Source organism: Clarias gariepinus, chromosome 15, assembly GCF_024256425.1.
Source record: "Clarias gariepinus isolate MV-2021 ecotype Netherlands chromosome 15, CGAR_prim_01v2, whole genome shotgun sequence".
Lineage (NCBI taxonomy): Eukaryota > Metazoa > Chordata > Actinopteri > Siluriformes > Clariidae > Clarias > Clarias gariepinus.
The window spans coordinates 14443898-14456391 of record NC_071114.1 but is presented as its reverse complement, the minus strand read 5'-3'; the positions used below and the strand labels follow the sequence as shown (position 1 = coordinate 14456391).

The following is a 12494-nucleotide window of genomic DNA, read 5'->3' as shown; positions in this document are numbered from 1 at the left end:
AACAAGCCTAACAAACTTTTAAGTCAATATTTGGTATGACCACTGTAATTATTCTTCAAAAGGTAAGGTTTCTTGTAATTTCCTAGTAGTTTAAGAAGTCTTTATCGATTGTTCTCTAGGCTCCTTAAAAGACATTCCAAAGTTCTTATTTGTATGTTGCCCGCCGTTTGTTCTATTCCCTGTCGAGATGAGCCCGCACTGCTTCAATAATTTATTTATGTATTTATTTTTTTTAACTGAATAATGCTTTGACTGCATTGGTGGTGTGGTAGAACTGTTTCTCACAAAAATAAAGGCTACCTCTTTGGAAGCAAAAATATGAATAAATATAAAAGGGTGGTTTTAGACTTTTGCACTGTACTGTAGGTGATATTGGATGTGCTAATTTATCACTCCTCCCAGGCTTAAGTTTTTCTTGTGTGCTTGGCAAGTCAAATTCCTACTTGCCATGTTTTGTAAAAAAAGAGAGAGAAATGCTGCAGTCTTTTAATTTCATTGTGATCATACGCAACAACAACAGACACACTGAAGAGGGCAGTGTTTACTCTCGGTCTTTATCCAACACAAAGGCCTGTAAACACTACACGAACACGTATTTCAAATTCACAGGCTAAGAAATGACTCCCTGTAGGCGTTCTTCTGTTTAATTCTTAAAGTTAGATTTATAACAATTACAAGTGTCACTAATTATGATTATAGTATTTGTTAATTTTGCAATTCCACTCAATATTTACATTTACATTTAGGCATTTGGCAGACGCTCTTATCCAGAGCGACTTACAAAATATACAATATAATGAGACCCTGCAATTTCTCATTAGGTAAATAAGTCTTTGCCTTCTAGTAGGTTCTTATTTGCTCACTAAACGCAACTTAAAAGTGTTTGTAAATGATTGAATATGCAGCTGTGTTTTCAGGCTACATTGTTGCATCTTACATTCATTTATTTATACAAATAATGTTTTTCCCTATTTTCAAATCCATAGCTATATACAGTACCCCAGTCATAAAAAATATCTATTTTGAGCTTAATCAGGAAGAAATTTGTACCATTTTTATTTACTTTGGATTTTCTTTTGATTGTGTGTTTGTGTGATAGTAGGTAGTGCAGGAATTAATTTGTTATATGGTTTAGTATTTGTAAATTCTGATATTTTTATTTGGAACTGATTCAAACCGGGTTACAGTCAAATCCACATTAGATATTCTTAAATGGCTTAATGTTTGTACCAAGAATATTTTATGAGTAGTTTACACGTATAAATCAGTTTTATTAGCAATCTATTAATATACAAGCCCAAGAAGTTTGGAGACCTTGAAAAATTTTGGATATTTTAATCCTTTTCTGTTCATACAGTAGTGTGTGTCTCTTCTCTTGACACCATAGGTTTCAAAAACTAAATTCTTTACAAAACATTTGGTTTTGTGTTGGTTACAAGTGGTGAAAAACATTATCCAGTGGTAACCTAGTGACCTAGGCAACCAAATTTTAAATAAAAAAAATTTATGACTTCATCAATCTTCACAAAAACCTCTGAACCACCAGCAACAGCCCCAAATCTGAGTATTAGGGTCTAAATTGCATGTCTCGTCTAGTACCTGATATTGACATAAAATTGTGATCTTCAGGATTTGATTGTGCTTAATGTTTTTTAAATATGATATTCTGTATTGTACATCTGTTTGTAAATACATTTTAAGGAGTGGGATATGTTAGCCAGCAAGTGACCAGTCCATTCTCAAAGTTACTATGTCAAAAGCAGAATAAAATAGGCAAGAGGACCTGAAAGGCTGTGACCAATTTTGGTTTTATAGTGTTCTGGCATGCAATGGTCAATTTATACCAAACATGGTCTAAGGAACTAGTAAATGGACGGCAGAGCACCTAAGGCTTGTTTGATTCACAGAAGAGCTTGCTTTTTCTATAGAAATTAAAAAAAATGTTTACGCTGAAAGTGTAATGGGCAGAGTGCTTATGCTGACCCATGTCCTTCACAGAATGGCTTTACAATGGGCACACTTATCAGAACTGGACTGTGGAGTAATGGAAGAAATTGGCTTGGTTTAATAAATCTCAGTTTCTTTTACATTTCGTAGTGGGGGTTCGCCCCTTACACCGGTAAGAAATGGCACCAGGCACTGGCATTCATGGGAATGTTACTTTGACAAATACCACAGAACTAAACACTCTTACAGACCAAGTATAACCTTTTACAGCACCAGTATTCGCTAGTGGCAGCAGCCTCAGCAAAAATTGTTGGAATGGACTGAGAAACATGACAACTTTAAAGTGCCTCTGCAGGAAGGCAAATGTTGACCTCTATGGTGCTCCCACAGTAATCAAGACAAAAGTGGTGCTAAAGCTTGATTTGTGTTTCTGCACCAAGTCTCCACTGAGCCTATGCTGTTGTTAGCATTATACATCTCCACTGGTATGTCTGTCACTCTGAAACTACACTGCCAAGCTGCTAGTTGGATGTTGGGTTACTATGTCACTGTTCTGATTCTCTCTGTCAGTCTGTTTATTTTTTATTTTTTTATTTACTTGAAGGTGTCCCCTCAATAGAGCCAATACAAATGTCCACTCTAAGGTGCCCTTTTAGTCAGGCAAACAAGACAAAGAGGCCTCTAAGGTACCCCTTAGAGCAAACCAGATAGCATGCTCTGTAAGTTGCCCCACAATAGAGACAATGATTAAATACCCATTAAGTTTCCCCCACAGAATAGCAAACAGGATAAAGTACCCTATGAGATAAAAAAAAAAAAAGAATTAAACCTTGTGCACAAACTTTTTTATATAAAAGGTGCATGTTGTTCAGTCATTCTGCACCAGTTAAAGACCAGTATAAAGAAATCATTGAAAGCCCAAAACTGCTTGAATATCATGGCACAATTCTCAGGAATTTGGAGCACATTGTTTAGTTTTCTTTTTGGTTGACAGCACTTGTATGATTAAGCAACACAGTTTGGTGCAATGGGAACATCCAAGGAGCTCAGTGCAGATTTGAGAAAGATAATACATTTATATTATTTAGGAATGCCGGTTTCCAAACACCTGCATTTTTCAAAAAATGCATGTAAGTTATTAAGAGGTATAGCCACTTTGTCAAGGTCTGGAAGAAGACCCATACTTACCCAGACATAATTATTTCTGATAGTCAGGAACAACCCATGCACGAGCATGGGCAACCAGAGCACAGTCCTGCAATGAACTGGAAGCTGTTGGAACACCAGTATCTTTAGCAGTCAAGCGAGTTTTGAATCGCCTTGGACTGAAAGTTTGCCAAGAAAAAAATTCCCTGCTTTAAAATCCACATTATCATAATTGACTAAAGTATGCAGTTGATCGTATGGACAGGAAAAAGGCCTTCTGGAAGAAAATTTTAATCATGTGTTTGTTATATGAGTCAATGACCTTAAGTGCACTGTACGAACTGTTTAACCTGGTGAGGGTAGATTTACGCCTTGGGGCTGTTTTGCTGTCATGTAAAAGGAGGACTACCTCAGTTTTTTAGCATAACCTCAACATATCAGCTACCATGGTTGGAAATTGTTAAAATTAATTAAAAGGTCAATGTCCTGTTGGAACAAAGTGGATAAAGTGGACTAAATGATGTATAAAATTAAAAATGATTTTTTTTAAGACTGTTCTTAAAATGGTCCTTCCAGGGAACCAACAAATTCAATTGAATGCTACTATTTCTGCCAAGAGGGATTGGTCAAATATCTAACCACAGTTCTGTTTGTTTATGACTACCAAAAACATATGCTTGCTTGCTATGAGACATTCAACCAAATTTAGGTGTGCTGTATGTATACGTTTGTCCCTGTCAAGGACACCCCAAAATAAATGAAAGCTTGTCCTTTAAGTTTAAGGGTTTTTCTGTTATTAAACATGCATGTTGTACAAGTATCCTGCTCCAGAAAAAGACCAATATTAGATTTTGTTCATGTTCATGAGACATACGTGTAAACTTCTGACTGCAAATAGAATAAAGTGCCCTCGTGGCTGACTTTTCAGTGGATGAACCCGAGATAACATTTTGTACTCCCACAAGCAAGAAAATAAAAAAGATGTACACTATGAGCTGCCATTGTGATATGATGATCTTTCTGTTCTGTATTGCTTATAATGAAAAAAAAAAAAACTACATGCATTGAGTATTATTGAGGATACAAAACTACACAATAGTACATAATAGAACTACAAAACTACAAAAAGGACATAATAGACTCAAATATAAATATTTACCCATGCCCTTCAGACAACCTGAGTCTGCCACAGATCTGTGGACCTTGCTTAATAAACAATCCGAATCTGGGAGAAAGTGGACCTAGACATACTGTAATTAGACAGGTGGTTTTAATATTGCAGCAGGCTCACCCGCCTAATAAGACTCCAAAAGACCTCTAAAAGTGTGCAGTGTTGTCTGGCACCAAGATGTTAACAGAAGATCCTGTAAATCCTGGTCCAAGTCCTGGAGGGTGAGGTTTCCACAAATTTGACTTGTTTGCCAAGTATGTGGGCATACTACAAAAGTATGTGGCTTTCCACTAGGTTTTTAAATGTGGTTGAGGGGATTGACCCATTCAAACACAAGACCATTTGTTTTGGTGATGAGAAACTGTAATGCTGTATACTACAGCATACAAAGGCATCTTGTTTAAATGTGTGCTTCCATCTTTATGGCAACAGTTTGGGGAACACCCACACCCACAGGGTACCAATAACTTGCACAATGTGTTGTTCAGGGTAAAACCTTTCTTTTTGTTTTGAGGACCAGCATAGGGTTTCCTTATTTGTGTTATGTCAAATAATAAAAAAGCGTGTGCTCTATCCATGTATCTAATATATATATATATATATATATCAGTATATATATATACACACACACACATATATATTCCCCAGTCAGTGCGTTGACAGTTGGAATGGAAATGTCTGATATTAAACTACGCCGAGATGTGTTACATATTTTGTAAGATGCAGCCTCCCCCCCCTGAGTGAGCGAGCAGAACTAGCAACTTCAGCCAATCAGATGCCTCACTATGGCACACTCTGCTCTTTAATTGGCCAACAGCGACAGAAAGAACAGCTGATCCATGTGTGGAGGCTGATTTATCATCCACCCAGCCAGCACAGGAGAGGCAGAAACAGAAGACAGGCTTGTGGAGAGAAAGAGAGGGAGAGGAAGGCTGACAGGTGCAAAAAAAAAAAAAAATCTGCTGTTGAATATCATCACCTGTAACCTGCTCTGCATCCTATCCTGGCAAAGATGAACCACAACCCTGGTGAAAAAGATCCTGAGACCACAGAGCCACTGCGCTACCTCAGGTATGCTCGGGCTCATGTTTCTGCTGATGTTGATATATCTCAGTATGTCTGGTTTAAAAAGATGTGTCTTAAATGTGGTGATTTGTGACCTGTATCTGTACCACTCTGTATCTTTAATTAACAGATTGTCCACAATGGCTAAGCCCACATCACTACTTTTGCTGTGTGTGTGTGTCTGTGTGTGTGTTTGTTTGTGTGTGTGTGTGTGTGTGTGTGTTTGTGTGTGTGTGTGTGTGTGTTACTATTCTTTAGACGTTATTTCCAATTTCTTATGCAAAAATCAACCATTACCATAATTTCCTTAAATATTATTTCCTTTATGCCCAGCACATTTAAGGATTCACAGTATGTTTGGAAAGATGTAGGCTCCGAGAGCCCGGTTTTAACAAGTGGAAGAACAACATTTGCATTAAATTTATTTAACATATAGATCTGTTTATCTATAAAAACTAAGCAGTTTGTATTTCTGCCATCTGCCGATCCAAACCCTGAGATTATTATGAACTCCCAACCACTGAGCTTAAAAGCAATGTAACATTGGGTTTGCTGGTAACGTCCTCACAAGCAATTCTCCCAGTAAAAACTTATCAGCACACGAAGTGCCAATCCATTGCAGGGCTCATTCACACACTGTCTTTGGACTGTGGGAGAAAAACAGATGCCTGGAGGAAACCCACCAAGCATGGGGGGAACATGCAAACTCCATGCACACACATACCCAAAGCGGTTATCAAACCTAAAACCTGGAGGTGCAAGGGGACAATGATAACCATTAAGCCAAGGCGCCACACACATTTCTATTTCTTTTTAATTATAGTTGTATCTACTTATAGATCACTTGTCTGTGATCAAGTAGGGCTTAATATGTTCCATCTTCACAACATATTAACAAGCAAGTAGGCTAGTTCCACCAATCATAATCTGTCCCAAGTAGGTAATATGATGGAGGAAGTAATCGTATTGTCATGCTAAGAAACGAACAACTGCTGACTGATAAATTGAAAAAAAAATTAGGTTCATGACTTTTTGTTGTCTCTTAAAATATGGTGAAAATCGGTTTACATCCTTATTATTCATGTACTGAGACCACAAGTCTTTAATTTTCCTTTAACCTGTTTTGCTGTGATTTTGCAATTTTACAATATTTTTTCCTTTTCATCTGTAACGTACTGTACACCACCTGTCTATAAATTATACCTATGCCTTCAAGGAGTAATCCTTTGTGGTTGGTTTTGTTCAATACATTTGCCTTGAAAGCAGAAACTAATAAAATGTGACGGTACAGAAGGATGTCAAGGGAGAATCCATGCTTTAAAATATATATATAAATATATCTGAAAACTCATCATCTGTAGCAATACCATCTGAGCTTGTGAGACTTTCTGGAGTCTGGAACTGCCTATGGGTCTTGTTTTCCTGTAGAACGCAATCAGGCTTGTACAAAAGCACCAAGAAGAGTTTTTTTCTTTTTAATAATGACAGCTTTGTTGGCTGAAAAGGCTCTCAGCCTGTCAGACCACGGCTATTTAAATACAAGGCAGTCAGTAAGAGTCTTGACAAATTATACGCTTTATTGAGACCACAAAGATAGCATTAAAGGGTTTTAGCATCAGGGTGTTGGCATTCAGCCATTCTTTTTTTTTTTTTGTTATTAATGTGAATGTTATTCTTTAATGCGTGTGTTTTTTTTTATGGAAATAGAGAAGTTGTTGGAAAAAATTCATTTATTTCAGAAGGAAGTTTTTCATTTAAAAAAAAACATCCATACATATTGTATGTATAATGTGTGTACTTAAAAATAAATAATGATTATAGTTGAAAGGTAGTCACTGGGGCAGTTGTGTGCTTGGCTAAAGAAACTATTGGCTTATCATTTAAATTAATACCTTAATAAAATACAAGTCACATATTAGTTAATAGTTGGATTTCAATAAAATTATTTAATGTTCAAACTGACAAATATAAGGTGATATCAGGAAAAAAAAACTTACTTTAATCTAAAATGGAAACTGAAGCACTAATATCGAGGCTCTTAGCCGTCAAATGTTTAGTTTGATTGATCTGTCATTCTGCATCGATTAAATGTATAGAGTAAGGGATAAACCGCAATCAGGTTGGATGTTATAGATATACATATAGGATGTTATAGAAAAAGAATCAGTGTCAAGGGAATGACATTAAGCAGAGTTACTACGTCTACCATTCCAAAAATAATTTTTCTATAACAGTACATTCTACAGTATGTATCCAAGTACTGAATAACTAAAGCAAACTGTCTCTCTTAAAATACATGACTTTACTACAGAAAAAAGCCCCAGATAAATCAGATCTTGTCTGTTGCTTTTTTTTTAAGCTTAAGGAAGCCATCCAGTTTAGCTGCATGTTACTGTTGCCTAGTATAGCTTAGCAAATTTAGCCCTTCTTTGACTCATGTTATTTTTTTGTTCAGCTCTGTTGAATAAATTCTCTAGAGGTTTGTTTTTCTATGAAGTTTTATAGTGTTATAAAGAGAATTCATTATCACATTTTAGATAAGGGCAGCCCCCAGTGACCAAATTGCTGACATTTGCATTGGACATTGCTCAAGAGTGTCCTAAATAAAATGCATCTGATTTATTGTGCACTCTATACAATACATATAAATGTTAATAACAGTATCCAATTCGTGAAAATGCTTATAGTTAATTAAAATTTTGTGCAGCAAACCAGATTACATTCATATCTACTTGTCTTGAAAGGTGAAAAAATTGTAAACTGTCAGATATTTAACACCTCACCAACTCCAAAAAAACAATGGCTGGATCACAAATTTTTGATGAATTTTTCACCAATTTTAGGAATACTGAAAAAGTGTGAAGACTATAACCTACATGAAAAACCAGTCTTAACACCATACATGTGCACTTTCACTCTTAACGGCGATATACAGTAGTTTAACCATTTGATCTATAGGAATGTTCTTTTGCGAGGTGGGAGGAACCCCAAGGAAACCCAAGTGGACAAGGTGAACTTTCTAAAACTGCAGAGGATTGAGGCTAAACTGTACAGTAAGGTGGTAATGTTAGCCATTGTGCCAAAACATTGCTTCAAGTAACCCCCCTCATTTTGCTCTAAAAAAATTGTCATCAATTGTCACAACTGTGATTTCCCACGCAGCAGCCAGAGCTCCTGTCACACAACAGCTAACAAGGTCAAGGCTACCATGCTTCACCTGAGACACATAAAGCCACTTAATTCTTTTCTAAACGCTGCCCATGCCAAGTCACAGTGCAGTGTAAAACACACTTTAAGGAAGCTCTGCCATCTTCCATGAAAAGCAGTTCAAAGAAACCCATAATTAATTCATGTTTTATGATTGACAGTTAGGAGAAGATGGGAAAAAAGGCACCGCAGTAATGTTTTTGCAACTATTGAACAAAATGCACGTTTTAGTGACAGTTTGTATGCTTTCATTTATATGCCGGAAATGTAAAGAAATTTATACTGCCTTACAATATAACAATTTGCAGTTTTTCTATTTATTTACTTCTTTATTTATTTTTATTGTTTTTCTATTTATCCTACTGCATCTCTTAATTTGGCTGAATTATATTATATTATAGTCACAGCAATGTAGTCACTCTATAACATGAAAATGTTAAAGAATGTAGAAGGTTAAGATGCCATGTTTTTTTTACAGCATATATTGGCATCACCCAGAAGAGGAAGACATGATCTTCTAATGCATGCTCACTAAATATCATTTTCCATCTTGGATGAGTTAAGTGGCTGATGGCGATATAAGGAGATAATGTTTCAGTCAGGGTGATGGTATTATTTGCTGACTTGCCTAATTTTCCTCAGTAATAGAAATCACAGATAATGTTTCAGTTGAGAAAGAAGGTTCTTATTTATTATTATAGATTTTTGGAAATAACTTGGTTAATTTTCCTTTATTTGTATCTTTGAACCGTGCCTTCATTCATCAACTTGCTACTAGATTCATCTGTTTAATCACAATGAATTGGATTAGGAATTAGGAAGCTATTACACACAGGCTTGCAAATAAGCCTGGGATCAGATATGTGAAATATGTTTCAGTAATGTATGTAACATGAATAATGCAGTGCTTTTAATGCTAATTTAAAATTTCATTACTGATTATTGTTGATTAGCATTATCTTATAAATCTATTAATAAAACCCATCATCCCTGTGTGGTCCTGTGAAGCTTTTAACCAAAGAATTGAATCTTATAAATAAATGAAATAATCTGGATAAGTTCGTCTGGGTGGAAGATTCCCAGGCAATGATTCTAACTCGGGTTCAATTTAACAACCCATGTGGGATTTAAAAAAAAACAGTAATTGTCCCACGGGGCAATAAGAAATTACTGTTTAAAATTGTGTGTTGGGTGTTTTATAAGCTTCCAGATTCTTTTAATATGACAATGACAATCCTAAAGTGTTAAAAAGTTAGCATGTTCTTCCTGTGATTGGTGGTTTTCTTCTTCTTTCCATCTACTTATTTGTCGAATTAGGCTAATTGGCATTTCCAAATTCCTCAGTGAATCAGTGTGTGAGTTCCCGGTTGTTTGTGTGCTCTTTGATAGATTGGCACCCAATCTATGGTGTACCTCACCCTACTGAGACCCTCTACAACATAAGCGGTATAGAGAATGAGAGAGTGAGTTTAACTTTCATGGAATATTTGGAATGAATTTCTGAACTTTCTGCTAATGTCCTCTGTCAGGGCAATAGGCATGGAGCTGTCTTTTTGCTTTGATTGTTAAGCCTTTTCTGTCACGCAAATGTCAATGTACGCCCAAGCTAGAACGGGTTCATGCTCTCGGTGGTAATTAGGGCAAGTTATACACTTACTTAACCAAATCAGTCAGTCAAATCCATTGACAAATTACATTGCTTATCTTCCTCTTGTAGCTTGAGTAGTGCTTTTGAAACTATTTTCTTCTATAATTTAATAAAATCCATATGCACATAGAGAAATCCTAAGTCCATCAGTGCAGCAGGGAGTGAGCCATTAAGTAAGGAATATAACACAAGTGGCATGCTGTTACAGGAAAATAATACATGCCAGCATGGTGTATTACCATTTTGGAGTGGAATATTTTTTTTAAAACAGCATGCCTTTTACTGTCATAGATATTACAATTGCAAGTGACACATCATGCTTTACTTTCCCAGCCTTGTTTCTTCCATTTTCTCTTGAAGTAACTTAAAAAAAAAATACACACAGCATGTCATGTCATTAGTAAACTTGAAAGCACAAACTTTTAGACTTTTAGACTATCCCATGGGGAAATTTTCTGAAACACTAAGATCTGAGACTCATTCCTTAAATCTCTTTAGAAAAAACTTTACCATATTAAATATTAAAAAAAAAAATTTCTTTCTTAAATAACGTGATGTAATGATATATTTATTATTAGTCTTAGATTATGTGAAGCACCTGCCATTCAAGTGCCTATAAATGAGATATTACAATAGAAAGATCTCTAGTAGAGAATTCAACAGTGCTGTTATAAAACATGTTCTATCTGACAGAAATGATTTAATGTGGATCACAGCGGTCTGTGGAAGCTGAGGTAAACACTAGTTTTCTTTAACTCAGCACCTCTGGATGATTTGAATTTCTGCTCTATTGCATTATGTGAATAAGGAAAGAGCGAGAATATGGACTGCTTGGAACTGGTTCGAGACTCACTGATAATAATGGGATAATAGAAGAATAGACAAGGACAGAGCACTTTTAATCAGAGGGTTCGGAAAAGCGGTCGTCCTGTACTTTCTCCATCACCATGACAACAGTGGGGCTACATTCCAGTGGGGGTTGGAGAGAAGCGTTGGGGCGGCCCAAGGGTTATTTTAGGATCCTTGAGTAAAGCTCAAACCTCTGACACAATCATCATTATGCTAAATCTCTTTTAGATCTATGTATGCCTTTAATTGGATTTTTTAACAGGTTGGATGGATTTGACTGAAGTAATTAAAAAATTTTAACTAATCAATGTGATTTAAAGATTAACGACAGAGCTTGGATTAAAAATGTTATCTTGTTTTATTTTTTATGTATATTTCACTGATTTATCATTAATTTATATTTATTATGCAGATTACATTTCTAATAACATTTTTACAGCTAAGAAGGTAACTGTATATGAGCGCTCCACAAATCCACAGCTTTTTTTCCTTATTGTGCTGTGGTCAGGAGGTAAATGGTGTGAGAAAGTGTGTATGTATGTGTGGGGAATGGTGTAAGGACCAGATGGAGGTAGAAACCCTTAATCAGACCATGACTGTTTCATGATTAGTAAAAAGATGCTGTCAACACTTAATAAGATCAGGAAGGATTGATGCATAAGTGTGTGTGCTTGAGAGTGCATGTTAACCGAGGACAGCATCCATGCATGGCTACGTCACCATAGAAACAGTGGGAGCAGGTCCAGTGAAGCCTGTGTGATTACACACACGTACATGAAGGCAAAGTAGACTTCAGCATGTACATTTCTGAACATAATCATGAGAAGAGCTACAAAGGAGTTTTAAACTCTTAAAGAAGATTTATAATTTCATATGCAGGCATATGTTTTTAACTTGGGGTTATGTGAAAATATATTGAAAAACATGAATTTATCATGATTTAGACATGAATCGCATGTAATGTCCTGATAGCGCATGTGATGATAAATTGTTATCACATGAAAAAGTGTTTATGTGACAAAAATCATATCTGAGTATTGAAAAACCAGATGTGAAAAATAACATGGCAAAAAAAGAATGTGTAAAAGGCACATGACAATAAAAAATAATTATGTTATGAAACTAGCTTGAACACTGACATTGTGGAAGCAGAACTGTTTGAGTAGAGGTGAGAAGATCAAAAGGAATACAGTGCCACTGTGTTGCTCTCTGATGAAGGTATAGAAGGATCAAAGACTTGCACTGGCAACGCTTTCAGTAGGGATTTGAATGCTGTTGTAACAAACTGTTTAGAGTGAGGATAGAACTATTTTACAATGATTCTAAAGTTGAATGTATCAGTTGTTCAGGTTGTATCTGTGTTTGTTTGGGCTGGATTTTCAGCTATTGTTTATTGACCCTTCTTGAGTCACAGTTATGTCCTTCGCGATACAACTGAGGAACTGGATATATTTGTTATTT

At 35.9% G+C, this 12494-nt stretch overlaps 1 protein-coding gene across 1 annotated transcript in view; it reads left to right on the top strand.

Moving 5' to 3' along the window:
- The first annotated feature begins 5143 nt into the window (after positions 1–5143).
- The window catches only part of yjefn3 (YjeF N-terminal domain containing 3), a 30809-nt gene continuing 23458 nt past the window's right edge, over positions 5144–12494 (top strand). The window contains exon 1 of the mRNA XM_053513503.1: positions 5144–5335. Coding sequence (XP_053369478.1) covers positions 5277–5335 — 59 coding nt within the window. The 5' untranslated portion in view covers positions 5144–5276. The remainder of the gene's footprint in view (positions 5336–12494) is intronic.